The sequence below is a fragment of the Protopterus annectens genome, chromosome 12.part0, assembly GCF_019279795.1.
Source record: "Protopterus annectens isolate FY-2018-M chromosome 12.part0, PAN1.0, whole genome shotgun sequence".
In the NCBI taxonomy this organism is placed as follows: domain Eukaryota; kingdom Metazoa; phylum Chordata; order Ceratodontiformes; family Protopteridae; genus Protopterus; species Protopterus annectens.
This window is the reverse complement of record NC_056746.1, coordinates 1,278,856,594-1,278,883,922: the sequence shown is the minus strand read 5'-3', so window position 1 is coordinate 1,278,883,922 and position 27,329 is coordinate 1,278,856,594. Positions and strand designations below refer to the sequence as shown.

The 27,329-nt window shown below is 43.5% G+C and overlaps 1 protein-coding gene across 1 annotated transcript in view; it reads right to left on the bottom strand.

The window, feature by feature from the left end:
- The window catches only part of HM13 (histocompatibility minor 13), a 669,462-nt gene that overhangs the window by 243,006 nt on the left and 399,127 nt on the right, over positions 1–27,329 (bottom strand). The window contains exons 13-14 of the mRNA XM_044090321.1: positions 19,871–19,907; positions 3,166–3,268 (exon numbers count right to left, since the gene is read on the bottom strand). Coding sequence (XP_043946256.1) covers positions 3,166–3,268; positions 19,871–19,907 — 140 coding nt within the window. The remainder of the gene's footprint in view (positions 1–3,165; positions 3,269–19,870; positions 19,908–27,329) is intronic.

Here is a 27,329-nt window from a genome sequence, read left to right as displayed (position 1 = left end):
CTCACACACTAACAACCAGCGAAGGGAGGGTAACTAATTAAGATAAAAAAAAAAAATAAGGAACCTAACACTTACACACTTTAAAAAGATTAATTTTAATTTAAAAAGATTAATTTTAATTAAAAAAGATTAATTTTAATTAAAAAAGAAATTTCTGACAAGAAGTACTTTGAAAAGTAACTTTTTTTCACTTATCTGACGAGCTCAACAAGGATCCAGCCATCCACAAGCGCGGCAAACTAGATCTGGGGTCATGGAGGGTTAGCAGGGGATTATGGGTGAAGGGAGGAGCTAGGAGCTCGGATCCATTAGCTTGAAACAAGTTGCCGGCTCGGATCCGATATCGGATCCGTAACCCAGAGGTTGCTGACAAATGAACATCCTACTTCAGATCGTAAGTTACGTAACTACAGTGTTAGATCCGAGAAAGCTTGCACTCTGTCTATACCTCTCCACTGATTTTACGTGGTTTGCTCATCTCTTCTGGTAAATCTTTTGGAATTATAGTCTAATGCCAGTGGTTAGAATGTCATACTATATCATACGGTTCATAAAAGCCACCCTGGAGGCAAAACGTTGATTATCCAACAGGAACCATTTAAATTAATATTAACTTATGACTTGATTGCCTCCATGATGGTTTTTGTTATTAGTCTTGATTTTGCTACTCTGCTTCAGCACTGTTTTTTGGTTATCATTATAACAATACTACCGCTAAATTTGGGTCCCCTATCAGGCAGCTATGGGGCAGTTGATCGCTAGTGGGATGGATGATTTTCAGATAGAGGGTGCATAAAAGAAATGACCTGTGCTGTGATACATTGCTGTTGTAGTCAGGCTGAAGAGACTGAGAAATACATTTCAATGTGCTATCTAGCTTTGTAAAAATAGAATATCTTAAATATTTAAGTTAGAAGTTTTCCCTAAAAGGACACACATGAGACAGTTATATGAATTTCTCATGAATATACAGAAAATTCTACTGCTAATACTTATATATATATATATATATATATATATATATTTGTATTAGTCCACTGCAATTTAAATTGACTAAGCAATCACGCTGGCTTGCTTCAGAGTATAAAACATGAAGATTTAGAGACTGTGCACTTACAACAAATAGACAAATTACAGGTTGTCCTTGCAAGAATAATTTTGTTTTGGAAAAGGCTGTCACTTGATGCTGAAATCCAACTGTCCACACATTACTTTAAGAGATGAACACGTAATTAAAGTAGCACTTTGATTACTTGAGTGTGGGAGAACAATAGCATCAAGGACCTCATAAGACCAATTTTAGATCTATAATAAACTATATTATTAAGAGCACAGTGTGCCTTTTGCATGCTTGACATAAGGACAGACGTGCTCGGAGAATTCAGTCTTCATTAACCTTTACGACTTGACCACATAATGTGTGCTCACAACTCAAAACTTTCCCAGGCTACCTTGACATGTCCCCATTTCCTTCATACCCTGCATGCCTCTCCTCCATTATTCAGAGTGTAACTAAGCAAACTGGAGAACTTGTATACACAGCCAACAGACTTTCCTCCACAAGTGATCTTTGCTGTGCAAACAAACTTTGCCATCAGAGGAAACAGGAGAAGAGAATAAAGTACCCCCTTGGCAAGTATTGGACTAACACATCCCTGGTCTTTTCAGTGGGTACAGACATATAACAGAAAAATTTCTAGCACTTGGCTCTGTCTTCTATATTCCTGTCTGGCAGTACTGTTGTCACTAATTTCCCAGCATCTGACTGCTGACAGTCATAAAGATGTTCATCAGTCTGTGATTATTTCACTACAGCATTGTACATAGTACACAGGAAAAGAAAATACAAGAGAAGCCAGCAGAAGTGAAGGTGCACGTTGAAAGGGAATTAGCAGTAGGGATTAGGAAGGAGAACACACACTTTTTTGATATACGACAGAAAGAAGAAGTATCTGACCATGTAGGGCAAATATAGAAGATCTCAGAAGAAAAAATAAACTATCACTTTTCTCACTAAACGTGGTTGTGGCAAATTGCATTTAAAGAGAGGGAGAAAAAATAAAATAGAAACAAAACGGTACCAAAATAAATAACTGAAATACCTTTTAACTGCTGGTACTGCAGTTATTTACTTTGGTGGTGTCTGTGTGTGTGGGTGTGTGTGTGTCTGTGTGTGTGGGTGGGTGTGTGTCTGTGTGGGTGGGTGTGTGTCTGTGTGGGTGGGTGTGTGTCTGTGTGGGTGGGTGTTTTTCTATATGAGTGAGCCACTGTCTTTTTGCTTCTACATCTGTTTGTATATGTACATATCTGTGTCTGGAAGAGTGTGTGTATTATTAAATACTTACATATGCTATATTTTGGTTGAAAGTCCATGGCCAAGGTATGCTTTTCACACAGTGCAAATATTGGGTGTTACACATTTTGACTGCTTATCACACATTGCTATGGTCTGTGTTCCACACTGGCCTCTTAGCAGGTTGAGATCTATGGCGGCAAGTCAACCCCATACGTATACCGCACTACACACCCACGTGCACTTACATGTAAGCCAGAGTATCTTAGGGAAAGAGAGTTAACAAATTCAACCAAGCTAGCTGTAGTACACTGGCCCCCTTCATTGTCGATTGCAGTCATGGTCTAAGGCACCAAAGTCTGAAAAACAAAGTCAGTAGGCTTTCTTGTGTGCACAGATAAAATTTGACTGGCTAAGTGTGACACCAAGATATGCCAAGGCCTTAACATGACACTGTGGGGCATGTAAGAAAACGTGATGTCAGCAGTGAATAAACATGGACTGATAGGGTATGTAGAAATTAGAACTTTGAAGGAGGAAAAATCTCTCTAAGCCAGTCTCTTCAACTCGCCAATGTGACATCATGCCTTCCTTCTCTCTAGACAACAGAAGAGTCAAAACAAAATAATTCAGGATACTATCAGGTTACATTTCACCAACAAACCATCTTACTTCATTATGCAATGGGGTTGGGGTTCAGCACAATGGTTAAGGTGTTTACCTCAAAGACACAAAGTACAAGGTGTATGGTTTCATTCTCATCTTTGGAAGTATGTCTAGACTTAAAAAGGCCCCTTGGGGCCGTTAGCTTAATCATCTATGAACCTATAATATCAACACTTTGTAATGAATACAAGCACTAGGCAATTTACCTGAGCATGTTTGTATGTGTGCATCACAAAAATTGTAAATCCAAGCCCAAAGATGTATGCCAAAAAACTGGTGTAGAAGTAAGTCCGGGTGTTCTTCTTCAAACTACAATGGGGAGGAACAAATCCAGTGAAAAACAGGCAGAGCAAGTTGTAATAAAAGCTACATCAGGTAACCACCCAAATCCACATATTTCCTAGCAACTCTCTCTGACCTCAGAATTATCCATTAAGCAAATAAACATTCTGGTTCTGATTATATAAGCTGCAAGGAAAAAGGGTCCAAATCTGTCTTCAGAAAACAAATGCATGAGCTAGTAAGTACCCTCTCTAAAGAAACAATAGCTGGAAATGAGAAATAGCCCCAAAACTGTGCAGTTTTACACAACCTTGAAGCCATAACATGTAAATTAACTTTTTCAGACTTTAACTAACTATTTGGTGTTAATAACTCCAGCAAAAGTAATACTCTAAGTGGAGTTGGTTTCAATAGCAAACTACTTACTCAGCTTCCAAAAGCCAACACTCGAGTGTTTCTAGACCCATCTCAGACAACAGGTTTATTTTAATTTTACTATTATTTACTTTTTTTTTTTGCATAGTACTCTTATGGAATCTTTGCAGTGATAAATGAACAAATGACCCTGGTACCCAACATGAGTAAGGTGGACTCCTTTGTAATTTAAGATCTGCTGATTGCAAAACAAAGGCTTCAGTACAGAATATTTAATTTGGTCAAAAGCCTGCTGGATTACAAACTTCATCCTTACAATTCTGTCTTCATAAACACTCCACTCCTAACTTCATGAAATCCCCTGAACTCAGTTCTTTGCAAGGTTATGTCTCAAATAAAACAACCTTGCTGTGTACTGAATTGCACAGGTTCATAGACTTCTGCAGGGTCACAAACTTGTAAACTATTTTGAATCCCAGCCAGTGCATTTCCACTGGCAGACCAAACTAGTTGCTCTCACTGTTCATAAGGGAGGAAGCGGAATATGTCTGGCATAAATTTGTAGTTTCCCCAACCATTCATCTACACTAGACTTGAAGATAGTGATTGAAATGCTTTGCTTTACAAAAATGGGGAGTTAGTGCCACAGGCTGGGGGGGGGGGGATCCTTTGACAAATTCTGTATAAAACTGAATCAGGTTTGGCCAACACCTTCTTTTGGCCATGAACCTAAACTGGTTAATGCTGTGGAGACTGTTCTCTATTAAACTACTAGCCTTCACCTTAGGACTCTCTCCATGACTTCCCATGCCGCTGTTAAGCCTCTCTTGTACAAAAGTATCACACTTGTCTTTGAGCCCTGCGGCATTTGAGCACCTGAAGAACACCTCACTCAACGCATCTAACAACAAATGGGGTCACACTTCTGGGGACTGTGAAAGGCAGACTATTTGGTCCCTTACAAGTTTATCCCACTAAGTGCAGACTGTTCCCATTGAAATCCCTCCCTAGTTATCATGCTATCTTTCCACTGCTCTCCCCAGTCCGCCCTGGCTTCATCCCAGCATGGCACCCTCTTCTTGTTGTCTTTTGTGAAAATAAGTTATGTACTCCCCATAACGTTCCATGTTTCTTGTCCATCTCATCTTCATTCATTGCTGGATGGGTTCGGAACAGAGAATTAGTTCAGACAGCCTACATAAAGCTCGAGAGCTTCCACTGGCTCGAGGCTATACCCTAACCCAAAATGCCTTGGGAAGGTAACCCAGATCTTGTTTGCGAATCCTAAACTAGGTTCTACATAAACTCCTGTGTACTAAAAGAACCCAGGAAGAGAAACAGAAAACACAAATTTTCAATTACTGTTTGACCTCTCGATCCTCCAGGAGCGAAGGCTGGGGAAAGGAGGGTGGGGTGCAAGAATGAAGGCGAGATGGACAACAAACATGGAACGTTATGATGAGTACATAACTTCTTAATGTTAAGTTGTCTGTATCTTGCCTTCATTCATTGCTGGGACAGCGTCCCTAGCACCCTCTTTCTTGGGTGACTCAAGGGAAAATACTCTTCAGAACAGTGGATCCAAAGGAAGCCCTCTTCCTAGAGACCAAATCCACTTTGTAATGAGTAATACAGGTATGAGGCTTTACCCAAGTCGCTGCAGCACAAACTGAATCTCTGGGTAGTCTAGCCTGAAAGGCTGAAGAGGTTGCAATAGCTCTTGTAGAATGACCTTTTATCTTCCCTGGTAGTTCTCTATTTCGAAATGTGTATGAAAAGGTTATGCAATCGGTAAGCCATTTTGAAAGCGTGATTTTAGATAATGGGGGGCCCTTTTTCATGTCCGAGAAACATACAAATAGTTGGTTTGATTTTCTGAGTTCCTTTGTTCTCTCCAGGTAGAAACGTAATTGTCTGTGAAAGTCCAGCTGATGTAATCTCTATACTGCCTTGTTGCCATAGTTTGGGGAAAAACACTGGTAGTTCAATGGATTGACTTAAATTAGTCCCAGAACATGCCTTGGGAAGAAAGGATGGATTAGTTCTCTGGGACACACTATTCTTGTTGAAAATCAAATAGGGGTAAGGTACTTCATAGGTTCATAGGTTTATACTAGGCTATCTGCCCGAGGGCATTTACAAGCCTAGCCCATAGTTTTGTGGCTTACGCCACCCCTTTAGTATGGGGAACTATACCCATTATTTTGCTGTGCCTCTGTCGAGCAGTGACACTGAGGTAATCCCTGGGGTATATCTGCGATCTCCCATCCATTGGTCAAGATTTCTCTTGAACAAGGCCAGCGAGGTGCTCTGCCTCACATATACCGGGATTTTGTTCCACAACATAGGGAGTCTTTGGGTGATGAATCTATCCCTCCAGCACATCCTATTAATAGCCGTGTCGAGGTTTAAGTCCCCCGCCCTTGTGGCTCTGACGGATCTAGATTTATTGAGGTGAAGCATATTCATCAAGTCTGGGTTTGACATGGCCTTGTATGTCAGGCACAGGTCACCTCTGAGCAAGCGGTAAGCGACTGAATAGAGCTGAAGTTCTTTTAGTCGGGCAGCATAGGACAGATTTTTGAGACCCTTTATCCTTTTGGTGAGGAACTTTTGTGGCCTCTCCAGCTGCTGCAAGTGTCGGGTCAGATACATTCCGAATGGGGCATTGTACTCAATCATTGGTCTGATGAGTGATGAGTACAGGGAAACTATGACCTCCCTTGATCTAGATGTGAATCCCTTCATGATAAGGTGGGCAATGTAGAAGGTCTTCCTAACTACTTTAGCTACATGGGTGTCGAATAACAGGCTACTGTCAACCTGGGTCCCCAGGTCCCTAATAACTTCTCCTGTGCTCAGTGGATTGCCAACTATATGGTAGCTAGGGGTAACCTTGTTTTTCCCGAAGGGTATGACTATGCATTTTTTGGCATTTAACTTTAGGCCATGGCTCTGGCACCAGTTATCCGTTTCTGTGAGACCTTTCTGAAGGATATCTGTGTCAGATGTGTTTTCACTCTGGCCCAATTTGCAGTCATCTGCAAACTTTGTCAGCCATAACCCTCCTGTGTTTGCTTGTACTTCGGAGAAGTAGATGCCAAACAAGAGTGGGCCCAGGACGGAGCCCTGTGGGACACCACTTGTGACAGGCTTAGAGTCTGACATGGCACCAGCAACTCTGACCCTGTGGGTTCTGTCACTCAGCCAGTTTGCAACCCATCTTGTGATGTATGGGTTAACATTTAAGCTGATGAGTTTTTCAATGATACCCGAGTGGGGTATTGTATCGAAAGCTTTCGCCAGATCGAGGTATGCTGTATGGACTGCCTTTCCCTCATCAATGGCTTTGGTGACTGTTTCGAAAAAGTCAACCAAGTTTAAAAGGCATGATCTGCCTTTGACAAAGCCAAACTGGGTTGGATCCAAAGTCTGCAAATTCCCTATGTCTTTGTTTATGAGTTCCATTATGATCCTCTCCATGGCTTTGCAGATAAGGCTTGTCAAGCTAATGGGCCGGTAATTTCCAGGGTCGGTGGAGACACCGCCTTTATGAAGTGGGACCACTGTCGCAGTGCGCCACTCCCTGGGTACGTATCCAGAGGTGAGATTATGATTAAACAGCTGTCCTAGCTGTGGGTTTAATTCCTCGTTGAGTTCGTGGAGCACACAGCCGGGGACACCATCAGGTCCCATGGATGCTGTGTTTTTTGCTTTGGAGAGAGCAGTTCTCACTTGGGCATTAGAGATGTTTGGGGGGCTACAATCGTTCGGTATAGATATCTCTCCTTTTGGGGGGGAGTGGGGGGAGAAGTTTGCACTGAACCTGTCAGCCAGTATGTTGGCAATGTCTGTAGGATCAGTAATCTTCACATCATTTTGAACTAGTTTTGAGCATATCTGGGAGTTTCCTCCCAGGTTTCTAACATAGCTGAAGAAGGCCTTATGATTGTCTTTTGAGTCTTTAGCTATTTTTCTCTCAAAGTTTGCTTTGGATGATTTTATGAGAGCTCTTAGTTTTTTACTTGTAGTGATCAAAGGTGTCTTACCTTTTAAGGATTTGCTCTATCTTGTAGTTGCTTCCTCCTTTTGTTGTAGAGTTTGTTTATGGCTGGGGTCCACCAGACTGGACGCTTGCCTTTGGTACAAAGAGTCTTTGTTTTGCTTGGGATTGCCTTATCCATGCATTCCTGTAGGTGCTGGTAGAAGGCATTTGTAAGTGATTCAGCGGCTTGGGTACTGTTTTCCGCCGGCTCGGGGGCCTTAAAGGAGACCACACTAGTCTTTGTAACTTATAATGCTTGGAGCTCTGATATCCTCCTGGCAGATGCAATGGCTACTAAGAAGATCATTTTCCACGTTAGAAACTTCATATGACAAGATGATGCAGGTTCAGATGGAGGAAGGATTAGAGTGGACAACACCCAAATTAAGGCCCCAACGAGCTGGTGGTTCTTTTATTGGAGCCCTTAGCAAAAAGTACTCTAAAAAAAAGCCCTGCACATTCTGTGGGACATGATTTTTGAATCCTTTCTCTTCAATATAGTAGTTTGATATAGCAGCCAATTGAACTCACATGGTAGCTGCTGCTGCACCTTCATTCAAAGGTTTTGCTATGGGGCGATGAGTATTAACCTGCTTCTCAACATGTTGGCTTTCTGAAGGACTTTGGGAATCAAGGGAAAAAGAGAGCTTTGGCCGGCTAACATCTACCTGAAATCAGCTGGACATATAAGTGAATTTAAGTACAGTTTTATCTGCTCTTTTGCATATAGTACTGTATTTAATTTATTTATTTGCGTTTTTCACTGAATATTAACTCAACTGAAGTTGTGGCTGTCTCTCTACAGTTAGCTCCCCACCCACTCTCCCTGTTCTTGTTTTGGTGTTAATGTTGGTGGCTTTGAAACGGTCTGTCCCTCTTGCAGATTTGTATTTGGATACCCCTTCTGGGCCCATCTCATTTGCTCACTCAACTGAGTGCAGTGAGATCATATTCTGATTTAAGGCACTCCTAATGTGTACAAACAGAGCATTTGGGAAGGACAACCCCTGTAGCCTCTTAATCCTGCTCTGTTACCTCCCTCAAAAATTTATATATATATATTTTATTCAGCTGCTCTTACTGTAACTGTCTTAGTTGCTCTTCTACGTGCTATCTGTTCAGTCGCTATTACTCTGCACTTATTACTGCTTGTTAGTAGCCTTCTAATTTACTGCCCTCTGCACTTGTTTTTTAGTCATTTGTTAATTTAATTGCATTTAATTGAACTGTATTTGCCGTAGTGTTGCTACACACTCGGGTGTGCTGGCCTGCACTACAATTTGAATTGTATTTACTGCTGTTTTAGCAGCTTTTCTGAAAAAAAAATAAATAAATAAATAAATAATAATAATAAAAAAAACCTTCTAAGCTTGTTTCCTGCCTTTCCTGTAACTAGTCAAGTCCAGATACAGACTTGCTATATCCAGGACTGTTGGTAAGCTTCTGAGCCCCCCAAGCCTTTCTGTGTTGGAGGGAAGCCTTCTAGCTTATCAGTGAGAGTGGTAAGCGTTAGGTAGCCTATCTACCAAAAGAGGAGTGGTTCCTGGCCCAGAAATTGTAGCTATTGGCTGTCTGGGCAGATTTTTTCCCCCGTCTCTTTCAACATTCTGGTTTAAAAGCCGCACTTGCGCTTGTTTCCTACCTTTCCTGTACTAGCCTAGTCTAGATACATAGTTGCTTTATCCAGGACTGTTGGTAAGCTTCTGAGCCCCGCAAGCCTTTCTTGTGTTGGAGAAAAGCCTTCTAGCTTATCAGTGGGAGTGGTAAGCACTAGGTAGCCTGTCTACCACGAGAGGAGAGGTTCTTGGCCCAGAAATTGTAGTTTATTGACAATTTGGACAGTTTGTCCGTCTCTTTCAACTTTCTGGTTTAAAAGACCACATCTGCACTTGTTTCCAGTCTTTCCTGTAATTAACCTACTGGGTAGCACTAGAAAGCCTTAAACTGATACAAGCCTTCTACCTTAGAAGAGAGACTTTGGAGTGATTAAGTATCAGTTTTCTGTACTTTCTTGCTGTACTTAACTGTTTTTCGCCTAAATGCAGATTTTCCAGCATTTATTGTGATTTAAAAGCTTGTTTTTTTTCACATATTGTACTTATTTGACTGCCTGCACTTTTAATAAGTTTTTTTTTGTTTACATAATTTAACTGTTGTAGGCTACACACTAGTGCGATAGCCTTTTCTGATCGTTTGTAGTCGTTTAAAGCTGTTTTAAGTGTATTTTTTACTGTTTTGGCCTTATCTTTTCAAAAAAAAAACAAAACCCCCCCCAAAAAAATTCCGCGTTTCCTGCCTTTCTAAGCTAGTACAGTCCAGTTTTCAGGCTAGTGCTGAATTCAGGGCAGTGATACTAGTTTCTGAGTTGCCCATACCTTACTTGGATAGAAGGAAGTTTCTCTATTCACCTGTGAGAGAGGGGAGCTTTGAGCAACCTATCTGTCCCTGGAGGAGTGGTTCCAGCACACAAGTTAGTAGTTTATTGGCCAGTTTGGGCTAATTTCCCTCTCTTTCATTTCCCCTACTATAAAAACAGAGTTTGCACGGTTTTGCGCACCGGGCAGTGCCGGTTAGCTATGGTTAAATTATTCCCAGCGCTACCAAGTCTCCTCTTCAGTTTTTCCCTTGAAACTAGTCTAACTCTCAACCTAAGCACTCAAAAAGCATCTTACAGCCCAGCACTTGCTCAGACCTAATAGCATGCACTAATATACCCTGACACTGACTGCCCAGAAGGGCAAGGCTCTTTATTCACCCCTCACCAACCAAGCGACTAAGCAGCTCACCCTACTATTTAAGCATGACCAAAGGGCAACTTCAAGTGCACACTTCAGTCCAGCTGGTGAATCTGGGTATCCTGAGGCAATGTTACAACTGCCTCATGTACACAGACAACCCTCTCCTCCTACCACAAAACACTAACATATGTGAGAGATGCAATTATACAGCCAAACTGGAAGATAAGCTGTCTCCTCCCAAGACTGGAACAGACAGTCAAGAGGAGAAGGTTAACACTTGCACCACACCTCCAGTCACACACAGACCTACTAAAACAGCACTGACAAAAAATACACATAAATACACAAAATCATACTCTGAGGCTCTAAATAAAAACCTGCAAAAGCATCAGAGACATCCAAAGTAGACACCCAAACAACCTGCACTTCCCATCACAAACCAGACAACACAAAACACAAAATCAGTGTGCCGCACAATCACAGTCCTTAAGGCAAAATAGCATACCTAACACACTAGTAATAGGTGACTATATAGTCAAGCACACTGATGTCCCACTCACTAGGCTGGACAAGCAGAAGGTTACTGTTAGCTGCCTGTCAGCAGCCAGAATCCTCCACATAACACAAGCCCTCAGGTCACTCTAGAACAAGTACAAATATGACCGTCATTGTTCATGTTGGTGTGAATGACCTGAGACATACCTCCCTGGACTACATGAAGAGAGACATGGAAGAGCTCTCTGATCATGCAGCCCAGGCTGGTATGACCCTGACCCAGAGTAGCATCTTGCCCTCACCAAGGATACCTCAGTATAAAGAAAAAATGATCAATTTCAACAATTGGCTAAGCTTCTGGTGTCATTCAAAGGGGATAAAGTGTCTGTCAGCCAGGGACGACATGCTCGACAAGCCGTGTTACTTCACAAGAGAATGCTTGCACCTATCACTCATATGCTTTCAAATACTGGCCAAGGCTCTTGCTGCCCCCATAGTGCCTTTTTTAGGCAAGGCTCAAAAGTCAAACCCACCTCCGTAAACAGCACAATTAACAAAAAACTGAGGGCTATGCTACTGAGCGCCAGGAGTTTAGATCTCAAAATGCACGCGCTCGAAGCACTCCTCAGTATGGAGAACGTTGACATCTGTGCAGTAACTGAAACTTGGTTCAAAGCTCCAGACAGCACCCCAGCACTACCGGGCTACAACTCATACCACATGTTTCGGTGACAGAACACGGACAGAAACACAAAAGGAGGGGGTGTATCCATATTCATCAAGGATACCTACACCTCCAGGTTAGTGGCGCAGCATGATACCTCTGAGATCATCCATGTGCAACTAACATTGGGCAAATCTGTAATGCAAATTGTGGCCTGCTACAGATCACCCTTGATGACCTAGGACTACCACTCCACCTTTCTGGAGACACTGGAAAACATGAAGGTCCTACCGAACACCCTGATATTGGGCAATTTCAATTACCCTACCATTCACTGGGAAAATTACTAGAGTACAAATTCCCAGGCCCAGCGCTTCCTGGAATTCATCAACTTAAACGCCCTGGATCAGCTGGTAAACTCCCCTACCAGAGGTGAAAACATATTGGACCTGGTCATCACCAACATGGGCGACAGGTGTTCCACACCGGAGGTCAACCAGACACTGGTTAGATCAGACCATAAACTAATCACTCCGAATGTCCACACCCCACCACCACCACCCCAACTAAGGAAACCACAGTAAAAAAACTTTTCTAAAGCAAACTTCAACTTATTTAAGACAGAGGTGGTAAGTTTCACAGCCTCCACGCTAAAGGACAACGCTGCCCAAGATGCAGAAACCTTTACAAATGCACTCTATGAGCACCTACAAGGATGCATTGATCATGCCATCCCTAGCAAAACCAAGACTCACTTCTCTAGGAGAAGGAAACCAGTTTGGTGGTCCCCTGCAATTAACAGGCTATACAATAGGAGGAGGAAACTAGTTCAGAAAAAAAACAAATCCCAAGAAGGAAAGACATCCCTGATCAGTATCCGTACGAAACTAAGGTCTTTTATGAAATCATCCAAGGCTAACTTTGAAAGAAAAATAGCCAAGTATTCAAAAGATAACAACAAAGCCTTCTTTAGCTATGTTAAGAATCTAAGTGGCAACTCGCAGAAATGCACTGAACTAGTGCAAAATAGCACAAAATATACTGAACCTACTGATATTGCCAACATCCTGGCAGATAGATTCAGTGCAAACTTCACTCCCCTCTCACCTCCAAAAGGGCTCACAACAATACCGGAAAAATGTAGTGTCCCAAAAATCACAGACGCACGGGTGAAAACAGCCCTTTCAAAAGCCAAAAACACAGTGTCAGTGGGACCAGATGATGTCCCAGGCTGCATCCTGCACAAACTACAGAACGAACTAACCCCCCACCTAAACATGCTGTTCAACCTCAGCCTCTCTACAGGCTACGTGCCCATAGAATGGTGCATAGCAACGGTTATTCCTCTCCACAAAGGAGAGGCCACAACTGACCCTGGTAACTATTGCCCCATAAGCCTGACTAGCCAGGTCTGCAAGGCTATGGAGCGCATCATCATGGAACTCATTAACAAAGACATTGGGAACCTCCAAACACTTGACCCGACCCAGCTTGGCTTTGTTAAGGGCAGATCATGCCTACTAAACCTGGTTGACTTCGAGACAGTCACCAAGGCCATTGACGAAGGAAAGGTGGTTCACACAGCCTACCTTGACCTCGCCAACACTTTCAACATAGTTCCCCACTCCGGTATTACAGAAAAATTCACCAGCCTGAACACAAACCCTTACGTCACGAGATGGGTTGCCAACTGGCTTACAGACAGAACTCAAATCGGTAAGAATAGCGGTCTCCAGGTCCAACTCTAAACCAGTCAAAAGTTGTCACAAGTGGTATCCTGCAAGGCTCGGTCCTGGGACCCCTACTGTTCAGCATACATTTCTCAGAAGTACAGGCAAACACAGGAGGACTATGGCTAACCAAGTTCACCGAGGACTGCAAACTGGGAGCCATAATTGACTCTCCGGCTGACACGGACATCCTCCAAAAGGGCCTTACTGAGACGGACACCTGGTGTTAAAGTCATGGCCTCAAGTTAAATGCCAAAAAATGCATAGTCATCCCATTTGGGAAAAATAAAACGCTCACGAATTACCACATAGGTGGCAGCCCCCTTAATACAGAAGAGGTAATAAGAGATCTGGGACCCAGGTAGATAGTAATCTCTCCTTTGACAATCATATTGCCAAAGTAGTTAGGAAATCCTTCTATGTGGCCCATCTAATTACTAAAGGGTTTGCATCTAGAAATAAAGAGGTTATAGTGCCTCTCTACTTGTCACTCAGACCCATCATAGAGTACAATGCCCCATTTGGGATGTACCTCACAAGACACTTCCAAAAGCTGGAAAGACCACAAAAGTACGTCACCAAGAGGATTACTGGCCTCAAACATATGTCATATGGAGCCCGACTGAAAAAAACTCCAGCTGTACTCAGTGGCATATCGCTTACTCAGAGGTGATCTCTGCCTGACTTACAAAGCCATGTCCAACTCAAAATTGATGGACATGCTCCACCTAAAGAAATCCAAGTCAATGCGAGCCACCCGCTCTAGTGAGCTAAACCTCGCCACAACAATAAATAGAACATGCTGGCGGGATTCCTGTCACAGAGACTCCCCATGCTTTGGAACAAAATTCCAAATTACATCAGGCAGAGCCCCTCACTAACACTCAAGAGAAACCTTGACGAGTGGATGGGTAACAGAAAATACATCCCTGGGATCACTTCATTGGCTCTGCTTGATACAGGATCAGTTAATTAATCAATGGGGTGGCGAAAGCAGACACTGGCTAGGCTTATAAATGCCCTCGGGCAGATAGCTTAGTACCTACCTATGAAAATCTGGGGGCCAATTGTGTACAAGTGCATCCATTGGGGACTCCATCGGAGGGGGGGGGGGTCAGGGTAAAGTAGCTGTTGCATTTGGCATTCATGGATGTGGCAAAAAGGTCACAGCAAGGCTGGCCCCACTGGTGAAAAATCTGCTCTGCAGTTTCCTGTTTCAGGGACCACTCGTGAGGCATTAGAATAGCTCTGCTGAGTTTGTCTGCTATTACGTTGGATTTCCCCAGGATATGTGTTGCTATTAAAAAGCGTTGGGAAGAGACTGCACACTGCCATACTCTTTGGGCCTCTCGACATAGGGGGTAAGACCTGGCTCCTCCTTGTTTATGTACCACACCACTGACATACTGTCTGTCTGGATTGCAATCGTTCCTAGTAGAAGGGAGTTGTGGAATGCCTGCAACTCCAAAAGCACAGCTCTCATCTCTAGGACACTGATATGCAAGTGGTTCTCGTATTCCTGACAAGCTCTTTGGACAGTCTTCCCCAGATAATGTCCCCCCCCACCCTATCTGGGAAGCGTCCGTGGTCACTGTAGCTATTGGCTGTGTGGGGATGAATGGTCTGCCCACATCCACCTGTGCTGAATGAAGCCCCCAGCGCAGATCATTCTTGCAAGATTCTGTTATGATAATCTTGTGGGATGTGGGTAACTCCTCCATGGACCACTGGTTGAAAAGTAGCCACTGGAGAATTCTTATGTGCAGATGAGTGAAGGGTGCCATGGTTATTGCTACCACCATGGTACCTAAAATCTTCAGAACAACCTTCGCTTGTACTTCTTTGTAAGAAGGTTCTTTACTTGTTGACGTAGTGTTTGTACCCTGTCAGTAGGAAGTTTGGCCACCAGGTCTCTTGTGTTGAAGTCTGCTCATATGAATATATGATGTTGTGATGGCAACAAGACAGACTTTTCAAAGTTTAACGTGATGCCTAGTTGAGAGCAAAGGTAGATGTGGTGTCTCTTGCTCTGGTTAGCAGATGCTTGGTGGTGATGGTTAGGTGCCAGTCATCCAAGTACAGAAACACCCGGAATCCTAGATGCCTCAAGTAAGGCGTGACTACTGCCATGTATTTGGTGAACACTCTAGGGGCTGTAGTGAGACCAAAGAGCAAGAGCTCGGAACTGGTAATGACCGACTCCCAGCCAAAAGCATAAGTGACTCCTGGATTGCCTGTCCATCTTTATGTGGCAGTACTCATCCTGGAGATCTACTAAGCACATCCAATTGTCTTTCCCCAGAAAGGGGAGTAATGACTGCAGTGCCACCATCCGGAACTTGGACCTTTTTTTTTTTACAGACTTTTTTAGCTTGCTGAGATCCAGAATGGACCACCAATCCCCAGTCTTTTTTGGAACTAAAAAGAACCTCAAGTAAGTTCCGGATCCAATTTGGTCTGCAGGGACGTTTTGGATGACTCTCTTTCTAGCAACCTTTGTACCTCCAGGGTTGCCTGGTCCCACTGGGTGGAACATCCGGGACTGATCTCTTCTCTAAAGGGGGAGAGGAAAAGGGTACACAGTAGCCTCTGAATATGATCGCTTGTACCCATTTGTCTTTTAGTTTTAGCCAGGCATTTAGGTACAGTAACAAGCGACCCCCAACTGCTTCCAGAGGTGGACAGATGGGCCTCCTTTCAGGAGCGCTGAAAGGGCCTACCAAGAAAAGTGTCCCAGTCGCCCTGGTTTTGCGGACCCCCTCTGCCCCTAGGAGAAGAATCACCACATGCGTCCGGAAAGACTCTCTGGGACTTGCAGAACCATATTTTTCCCCCTTCTGGCCTTTGGGGTAAGACTTGGTAGGAAGGGAAAAACAGACTTCAATGGCAGAAAAAGTCTTTCCCTCTTGCTCACACCTGGTCAGTCTTTCACTTTCGGCCAGAACAAGGACGAGCCATCAAAAAGGGCATTAAAGGAAGACTTGAAGGGCTCTGCAAACACGCACAAAAACACCCAGGAATGCCTCCTTAAGGAGATTCCTGTACCTGTTGCCCTACTCACTCCATCGGCCGCAAAGGAGATAAGACGCATGGAGGAGTTAACCACGGAATTTAAGGTGGAAAGCTGAGAGGTCACCTCGTCTGAAACCCTCGCAGCTGTAGAACCTTGGAGGGCATCACCTAGCTCTATCAGGAGATCCCTCTGAAGCCTCGTAAAATGGGTCAAATAGTTTAGCAACCTAAGGGTAAAAGAAGCTGATGAAAACATACACTTTCTGTATCTATCCATCGTGCGATATTCCTTATTTGGTGGATGGACAGATGAGGAAATCTCAGACAATTCCTTTTTGGTGCCTGCCCACCACCATAGCATCTACTGGGACACCTTTTGTGAGGAACTCTATCAGAGGGCACTATAATAAATTTATTTGGCCTCCTTGGAACAGGTTCCACAGACTCTGGAGAGCCCCACATCTTCCGACTGACTACATTCAGTTGCTGGTCAAAAGGCAGAGTCACCCAAGAGGTGGAGGGGAGAGACTCAAAAGACTCCAGGTACACGGACTCACCCTCAGAAGGGTTGATGGACTTCCAGCCACCTCTCTGCTTAAGGATCTCTAGGATGTTCGCAAAGGAGACATCCTCAGAGGGTGGCCGTGAGGACCCTTCTGAATCATCAAGGTCCATGTCTGAAGTAATGGACTCCTCAGAGAAGTCTAAATGTTTCCTCTTACATAACCTCTTCCTAGGGATCTCTTCAGAGGGTACACAGGAGAGGTTTCGAAAGAGATGGTCTCACCCAGTGGGGTGTCCTGGGACTTTGGGTCTCTACGCCTGGGAGGGAGAGATGGTACAGAGAAAGATGGCGCTTTTGAGGGAAGAGAGTGTTTGAATCAGAGAGTGGAGCTGTCTGGGGAGGCAGCACACTCCACATAACTTCGAAGGCACCACAGCCCAGCTCCAAGGGAGCTCCCAGCACAGAGGAACCAGAAGACTACCCCTGAATCAAGGCCGTGGACTCAGAGGCTGATGTAGGCACAGAACTCACCTGCGCCGAAGCCCCGAGAGGTAGACTCTGGTCAAGCAATAGTCCAACTTGACTCTCCTCCCCAGACCAGATGGGGGGTGTTGGCCCCTAGACCCCTCAACAGATGATGGAACTGAGGAGGTCGGAGTGGTAAGTCAGGACCATGGGACCAAATATCCTGGAGCAGGTCTCAGGCCATGACGGTTCCACTACAATCAGATCCAAGCACTCAGGCTCCGAAGCTACAATATGGGTCAGAGGAGGAATCAATGAAGGGGAAGTGGTGGTTGCTGGTCCCGAATCCTCCTGGATCGGGGGTCGACAGAATCTTTGCCAGCGCCGGCGTCCGTAACAGCCTCTTGACCACCCCCACTCCACATCGTCATCCGAAAGACTCCTGGAGGACAGAGAGGATGGGGTCGAGGTTCTGAATGTCTGCAGGATAGGCAAATGCAATACTGAAGAGACCGGTTCCAGAACTGGGGACCGGCTCCGAATATGAAACTCTTGTCGGCTCCAAGATAACTAGGTGAGCGGAAGATGTAGCTTTTTCGGGCCCGAAAGCTTTTGGGTCCGTGGATGATTCTTTTGCCTGCTTCTTCGACTGTTCTTATGCTACAGCGGTGGAAGATCTCTCTGAAGACTTCTCTGACCTAGGAGATTGAGACTGTTGAGAGGATTTGGAGGAACTCTATTTCCCTTCTAGTGCCTCAGAAAAAGGAACTTACAACAATCCCCTTACAATCAACTTACTTTTTCTCTCCATTCACACTCTGGAGCTGAATGCATGGCAAAAAGAATACGACTCTTGCAGATGGACAGCAACTAAACAATATACACAACTGGTGTGTGTCAAGGACATTTTTTGGTTGCATAGATTACATTTTTTAAATCCAGAGGGCTTTGCTTCTTTATCATCTTTAGACATGACTAACCCACAACAAAGTCAAACAACTAAAAATTCTGCCAACAAGAACAAGTTTTTTTTTTTAAACAAACTACAATAAGGAGCAAAAAGTAGCCAGAGGGGAAGTCTCTAATTTAAACGACAAACTCCTCACAAGAAAAAAGGAAAGGGGATGTAAGAAAGTCCTCTAAGTTAAACAGGCTGAAAGGAGCCCTCTAACTCAAACGGACTACCTAACGTTAAGGGGAAAGATAAGCAAGACAGTTTTAAAACAAAAAACACCTAAAAAAAACACTAACTTAATTGAGTTTGGGACCAGGACAGGGCGAAAGAAACGGCCTAGCGAAAGACAATGGCCAGCAGCAAACAATACAAAAAATCACAACAGACCTGGTAAGGCTAGCGTCTAACACACTAACACGAATTATCCAACACACACTATTTAAAATTTAATATCTAAAAATTTTAGAGCAACAAGTTTTATAAATGAAGAAAAATGAAGAAAATGATTCCACTTAGCCTGCAGCCTAGTAGGACGCACCCGATCTTGTTTAGCAGCAAACGAGATCTGGGTTACCTTCCCAAGGCATTGTGGGATAGCCTCGAGCCGGTGGAAGCTCTCAAGCTTTAGTATAGGCAGAGTCAAAAACGATTCTAAGTTCCGAACCCATCCAGCAATGAATGAATGTGAGATAACAACATAACATCTACATCTATTCATTGAATGTAAAGAACACAGCATATTAATCAGCTAAATACAGAATGAAATCGGCAAAGCCAACTGTTGACACACACATTAGTTCTGCAGTCATTTATCCAGTGCTGTCAAGCTGCATCAGACAACTATAGTGACTCCATCCACAAACTTTATAAAACAATTAGGGAACAAAGTAGATCGAAAGGCTTTTCTATATCACTCACTCACACACCGGTTCACACATGCACTTGTATACTTCAAAAACATCTACAGAGGAGTTAGAGTTGCCAATCCAAGTAATGCATTGTCTTTGGAATGTGACTGTGCTAGGGCTTTCTGTATCACTCACTGCAAAGATACCTCTCATTAAATTACAGCTGTCAATCTATGTACAGCAGATCTTTAGGTCATGATGTGAGATGGTACTTTCTTCTGTAACTCACACCTATGGACAATTCAGAGACAGCTAGCCATCTACCTCATGCCTTTAGGATGTGGAAGGAAACAGGGACAGCTGAAGAAAACTCTTCTGGATACACAAAAATCTTCATATTTCAACAAGCTGCATTTTTGGGAACCTAAATTCACAGTTTCAGCTATTCCTGGCTACCTTCAAAGATGCATTCTTCAGCTTGTGGCAGTAATGAACTGTACCCATAAAAAGGTCACACATTATAAATAAAAATGACAGGACAAACCACACAGCTGTAATAAGCCAGGAAATGTGCACTATCACGGCAGGCAGGCAACAAAAATTTAATAATTTAACATTTATTTTCCTGTTTAGAAAAGATAAGCAGCTTCAAAGTATTACAACTACTGCAGGGATTAAAAAAAAAAAAAAAAAAAAAAAAGAGTAATAATGACTAATATACAGTGCTTCTCTAAACTGAAAGATCACTGACATTTTAAGAGTAATTGCCAATGAAGGAACCTCCCCAAAGAACTTACCTTATGTCAAAACGTAGCAGCAAGGCGATGAAAATACCTAGGATGGAAATGTCAGATTTAGTCTATTCTCATTAGAAGCATTCCAAAGACAAATGACATCTGGCTGTGTCTAAACACCTGCTCTTTGTGTCTGAAGTAACTGTTTGCTACAGTCATTATCATTCCATTCTGGGATTAAGTATTTAAACATCAAAGGAAATAACATACTGAAAATGAATTTGAGCACGCAGAATAAAACATGACATAACACAAAGGATAAAAAAATGCACTAATTAAAACAAAATTTCTTTGTTCTAAATAAATTAAAAACCAAACTGCGGAAGCTATAGGAAACACCAGATTCATTACTAACTGGCAACTCAAATCTGAAAGAAGCACAAGAGATCATAATGCAGTTTTCACGTATATCCAAAACAATACAACTACTGAATAGGTTTTATAAATCACGACATTAGAAAAATATCATCCACATGATTTACATAATATTAAAAAGACTTTTCCTTAGCAGTGTATTAGTGGTTTGCTACTGAGCAAACACCAAGCACGATCTGTATCACCAAATGAAATGCTTCCAATGAATGTAAGTCTTCCCACCACTGTATCCATATCAGATGGACTGCATTACAAAATGACTGACAGTGAGCTTCACAGAGTTTTATACTGTACTCCAGCTAAGTTACTTAGGTAATAATCCAGACAATCCAAATATTAACACAATGCAAAAATCAATTTTCATTTAAAATGTTCTGACAGAATAAGATATCCATGGTATAAACTTGATAGTTAGCTACACTGTTTACAGAAATGCCAGTTGAAAATGTGAGAAACACAATTGAAAACGTCAAAGCAATAAGACTAACTGAACAGAAAAGGGGAGTGAGTATACAAGTCTGAGATTGTGGTACCTTGGAGACAAGGTACAGCGATCCAGACGTTAACTACATACAAACACCAAGGATGTAGGAGGCATAGCCCCTCATTGTGGTGGGGCTGCAAATGCTTTTCTTTCAGGACTCCCAACTTTGTTTGCAGCTGTGGAGCTTCACAATCACAAGGAGGCATCACATTAGCATGCAGCCTTCAGCCAACCCAGGTGCCACATTATGTTCTGGCACAGCAATACACAGTCAGTAAAGAAACCCTGGTCTAGCATTTATGCTGATACATACATGCCCTGTTGGTTGAAGGTTACATGCAAATGTTATGCATCCATAACAATAACCAGCATTTTACTAGCGTTATTACATTACTGCCTGCTATGCAAACTAATGTAAATACCACAGCTATCACTTCTGCAGCAATGGCTTCACAATGACTTGGGATGCCAAACAGAGCTTCAACTCAGCTGAAATAGACAAAAATCTCACATGAACAAGTTAACCTTTCAGGCACCCGAAAGTAAGATGTGATCAGAAGGACTGAACCTCAAAGTACGCCAAGAAAAATGTTGGCAATATTTTAAAACACTTCATCTGATTTAACCATTTTGTGCATCTGAATTAAGATTCAGATAAACTGTATTCAGGGAGCCCAAGTTCAGCTCTCAAAGGCTAAATCAATTTAGGTTTAACTTTGTCTTCAAACTGACTTCAGAACACTTCACAATAGTTAATAAAAGATTTAAAGGTGTTTATTACAACAAGCTGTCAAACCTTAGGTGGCCTGGGTTTGAATGCTTTTAGGTGAATGCATCTCCAATTTGTGAAGAACAAAATGAATGTAATATGTTCAGTGAGTGTCAGGAGAGAGGAAGGAAGGAAGAAAAAACAAACAAAAAAAAAAACAATGCTATGCGAGCTCACATGATACCATGACAGCAGTACATGTGACTAATACTGACAGAAGACAGAAAAGTTGCGTAAAATCTTACCACAAAAGTAGTTGCCCTTCTTTTCAATGTTACAGTATATCACCTCTGGGATCTCTAGCCAAGGATAGCCAAATGTCCGGCCAGTACACCAAAGCCTTTATTACCTAGAAGCATATGTCAGACATATGTTCCCCACACAAGCATAGGGCTTAAAAGTGATGTACGTACGTGTTCAAGCCAGGACACCAAGCGGAAAGGAGAACTTGTACATCCAGAAATAGGAAGGCAAGAAGGGGATCATCTTTGCCAAAAAAAAAAAAAAAAAAAACAGCCACAGTAAAAGAGGAAAAGAAAAAGGGATAGGCGGGAGTGAATACTGCAACAGTGAAAAGGACATCTACTGTCACAGTATGAATTTACACCACTGTAATATGTCCTTACATATCACTGTTGCAGTATTCATCACCTCTGGGAGAGTACAAAAGCTACCGTGAAGGCAAGAGAAACCCTCCACAAAACCACAAAGGAAGGCCATGGCCAATCCTGCCCTGGATCTGGAAATATCTGATAACACTTAGTGAATATGTGAACAGACTACCAAGTAGAAGCTTCAAGGATGGACTAGATGTCCAAACACTTGAATAAAGTCCCCTGAGGGAGCCACTGCCCTAGAAAAAAGAGACTGAAAAGAAGCGGACAACTGTTTGCCATAAAAAGTATAGCAAAAAGAAATGGCCTTGGAAATGCAGGAGATGGTTTACTTAGAAACTGGCAAACCCAATGTCCTGGCATGAAAAGAAAAAAAAAAGTTGATCAGATTTACAAAAGGTCTTAGTCTAAAAAAACATCTGAGCTGTCTATGCAAGTCCAAAGTCTAAATAACTTTCTCAATAGCAGACTGCAGAGAAGTGAAGAAGGAAGGAAGCTGCGCATACTGATTAAGGGGCAGCTCATTAATCACCTTGGGCATAGATAAAGGCTTCATACGCAGACACCCTGTCTCCCTGGGAAAACAAAAAAAAAAAAAAAAAAAAGGGTCCACCATCCAGGCATGGAAATCAAACTTTTCTGACAGAGGTTAAAGCAATCAGCATAATAGTTTTCCCAAACACAGTGTTGTAAGGAAGCAGCAGCAGGCAGAAAGGAAAACAATTTTTCAAGGATAAAATTAAGATCAAAGTGGAGGAATAGACTTTCTTGGGGGTCTGATATGAAGGACACCTTTCAGAAATTGTTTAATTTCAAATTCAGAGATTGAGTGACAAACAGGGAAAAATTGCTGACATAAATGAGTTTTCACTGACGAATATACTAAGCCAGCATGGAGAGTTCACACGGGGAGGAAAGAATCAAGGAACTCCACTGAAGAGAGATCCTAGTGATGTTTAAAGCACCAGACAGAAAATCTCTTCCACTTGGACATCTACAGTTTTCTGGTATTGGGCCTCCTGACCCTAAGCACATTCTCAGAATATTGATGTTGGAAAGGAATCAAAACCTTATCATCCAAAGTGTCAGCTGAAGAGTGGACAAGTGAGGGTGGAGGAAAGAAATATTGTGCTGTGTGAGAAGGTCCATGTGGTGTCTGATGACCGTCCCTGGCCAGATGGAATAAGAGGTGGAACAAGTGTTTTCTGGGCCAAAACGGAGTTGCCAAGAAGATTTTTGGAGTGTCCTTGATCTTGTAGAGGATATTGGGAAGAGGAGGAAGAAAAGCGTAAAGGAACATTCCAAGAGAAGGACATTGCGTCCACTTTCCAAGCCAAAGGACTTGGGGCTCTGGGACAGAACTGAAGGAGTTGCCTGTTCAGAGGGGAGGCAAAGAGCTCCACCTGCGCAATACCCCACCGATGAGTAATGTCCAGAAACACATTCTGCGAAGCACACATTTCATGAGGCTACGTCCTGACCCCACTGATGAACTATGTCCAGAAACACATCTCTGTGAAGCATCTACTTCATGAGGCTACGTTCTGGACCTGCTGACAGGATCTGCCATAAGACTGCACTCTAAAAGTATGTAGACTGGCTGTAGGGTCACCTGCAGATTGATGGCTATTTTCCAGGCTTGAAGGGCTAGTCAAAAAAGCAGGTAAGACCTCTTGCACCCTTGTTTGTTGATGTACCACGTGACTGTGGTGTTGTCTATAAAAGCCTTCAAGGGACCTGGCACCCAAAGCGAGTGGAAAGCTTGAAGAGCCAGAAATGACAGCTCTCATTTCCCTGATGTTGATGTGATCTGCTCTCTGTTGAGGAGGCCAAAGGCCCTGAGAACCTTCAGGATGCCAGAAGTGACTCCCCATACTAGATCTGAGGTGTCCATTTAGAGTTCCTGGGATGGCTGAGGAGGCTGGAAGGGAACACCCAGACTGAGAGAACTGTTGAATCCTCCAGTGAAGTTCTAGTTTCAGACAAGGAAACTGAGGAAACAGATAGTGTAGCAGGTGGCAGTGTTTAAGCCACACTGATCAGAGATACCACAACCTTTCTCATATGAAGCCTTGCCCAGGTAAGCATGCAGATAGTAGAAGAAACAAACCTCAGAGCTCTTAGAAACTCACTGTCCGGAAGACAAGACAGGAGAAGCAGGGAAAGGAAATTTCCGAGACAGAACCTTGGTGTGTGTAAGAAAGGCTAGCATTGTGACAGTTTGGCTCTTGCAGCCTAGAAATATATAGTCCTGCTATGGAGACAACATCGATTTCTGAAGGTTAACTGTGAACTCCAGGCTGTGCAACAAAAGCTGGGTTAAATAAAGATCTTGCACTAGCTTGGTCTGGTATAGGGCATGAAAAGTACAGTTGTGTACACTTACCATAAATGTAGATGTTCGAGTGTATTCACTGTTGCTAACAACCACCAAATAAAAACAAACTGGTACAAAACAAAACGCTAAAAGCCGAAAACTCTACGAGAATGCTGGATTTATTTAAACGCTAAATGAACACATTTTTCGTCCAACACTAATGGTTAGACTTAATCTGTATTATTCACTGTTGCAGTCATCACATTTGGGTTATCCCTGCCAGGGTAGCCCTCAGCCAGCCCAAATACCAGAGACTTAGTATTTCTGCATTGGTTGCCGTCGCTTGAGGACTGATGTCAGGTCATTAGTAGTATAAAGTAAGGCAGCCGACATTACATCAATTTTTCTTGCCCTAACCTGTTAGGAGCCCCCAAGTAGAAGGACAAGGTTCTGGTGGAAGAACCCCACGAGTGAAAAATACCAATACGTCTCTTATAAGGAAAGGAGAACAACAAGTTAGAATGGTAATAAAAGGAGAAGAAAAGAAAACGGGATGGAGGGAGGGAAACCAGGACTGCAACAGTGAATACACTCGAACATCTACATTTATGGTAAGTGTACACAACTGTACTATGTTATTCATGTTTCACTGTTGAAGTCATCACATTTGGGTCGATTCCCAAAGCTGAGGAAAAGGGTGGAGACAGTCAAGGAAACCAGGGACTGGCTAGGATGCCCTGCAAGACTGCAGAGGCAAACCCTGCCCTGGATTTGGAGAAGAGAGGCAGGTGGTAATGCTTGGTAAAAGTGTGAACAGATGTCCAGGTGGCAGCCTCCAGGATGTCCCTTGTGGGGACTCCTCTGAGAAAAGCTGCAGAGGTTGAGGCTGCCCTGGTGGCGTGCGTCTTGAAACCCTTTGGGGGAGGCTTTCCATGTTGTTTGTAGCAGAAATGGATGCAGTGTGCTATCCATTTGGAAATAGTTACTTTGGAGATGGTTTTGCCTTCTGCCCCTGCAGCAAACCTAACCAGCAATTGATCAGACTTTCTGAAAGATTTAATCCTGTCTAGATAGAATCTGAGCTGTCTGAGCTGTGTGCACATCTAGAGAGTGAAGAATCCTTTCCCCCTTGTTCTGGGGATTAGGAAAAAAGGTGGGCAAATGAATGGATTGGTTCAGAGAGCCACACTGGACACCACCTTGGGCATGAAGGATGGGTTTGTTCTGAGGGATACCATGTCCGCATGGAAGACGAAGAAGGGTTCCACAGCCATGAGTGCTTGCAGCTCAGAGACTCTTCTGGCTGAAATGATGGCCAGAAGGAATGCTGTCTTCCATGACAGAAATTTTAGCTCAGCAGAAGCAGCTGGTTCAAAAGGGGGAAAGGTTAGCTTTTCCAATACAAAGTTAAGGTCCCAAGCTGGTGTTGGTGTCCTTCTGGGTGGCCTCAAGCTGATAGCCCCTCTTAGGAACTGTTTGCTCAAAGGGTGTGAGAAAAGGGGCTGCTCAGTGGGAAAATGAGCAGAAATAGCACAGGCATGATTTTTTATAGAGGAGAAAGACAGGCCACTGTGTAGTAGGTCAACTAAGTAATGCAGGATGAGAGGGAGGGAGGGAGGGCTGTGCCGTATTGGCTCCCTTAGCCTAGATCCAGGTACAGAACCTTTTTCATTTATCAGCATAAGACTTTCTGGTGCTAGGATGTCTGGCCTCACGGATAACATTCAGAACCTGTTTATGGAGGTTGGCAGACTGGTTCAGAGTTAGGGAATAAGCCAAGCTGCCAAACTGAGTGTCTGCAGTTGGGCATGCATGAATTCTCCTTCCCTCTAGGTCAGGAGGTTTGGGATCTGAGGAAGATGCCATGGAATTAACGAGGACAGGCTGTGCAGCAAGGGGTACCAGTGCTGCTGGGGCCAGTCTGGAGCTATAAGAATGGTTCTTGGTTTTTCCTCCCTTATTTTGAGCAGTACCCTGGATATGAGAGGTAGGGGAGGTAAGACATAGACTGACAGATTGACCAAGGGGAAGGACAGGGCATCCACTTTCCAGGCCATGCAGTGATGCTCCATGGTGTAGAATTTGCTGAGCTGATGGTTGGTGTGGGAGGCAGAGGTCGACCTTCGGGGCTCCCCATGTCTGAGTTAATAGGGTGAAGGTACTTCTGTTGAGTTGTCACTCATGTGGGTCCAGAAGATTTCTGCTTAACTGGTCTGCCAGAGAGTTGAGAGAGCCTGGTAGGAATTGTGCTAACAAGTGTAGTTGCATTGCAGAGGCTGTGTGCTAACAGGTCATGGCCAGCCTGCAGAGAGGGTATGAGGGAGTCCCTCCCTGCTTGTTGATGTGCCACATTCACAGTGGTGTTGTCCGTTTTGATCAGGAGAGCCCCTAGAGAGAGAAGGGACTTGAAAGCTATCAAGGCATGCTGCACAGCCATCATCTCTTTTTGACTGATGTGCAGAGGGATTTGCTGTGGGCTCCACTGGCCATGTATGCACCTGCCGGCCAGGTGTGCACTCCAAGTGTAGTCTGATGAGCCTGTGGTGAGGGTATGGGTGGTGGGGAGAAAGGCATTCTCTTGTTGTGGGAGCATGCTGTTGCCCACCGAAGAAAATCTTTTCTGAGGCAAGGAATTATAGGCAGAAGAGTTTCCACGTCTTGAGAGTGTTGACACCAAAGGCTCTTTAGGTACCACTGAAGTTTCCTCATATGCAGTCTGGCATATGGAATGAGTAGTATGCAAGATGCCATGAACTCCATAGCTTGCAGGATCTTCCTTGCAGATAGCTGGGGCCTGGTGGCTATTTGAGAGAAGTAGGCTGTCAGGAAACTTTGTTTCTCTGGAGTAAGGTATGCCATCTGGGATGCTGTGTCCAGACTTGCTCCCAGGAAGATTATCCTTT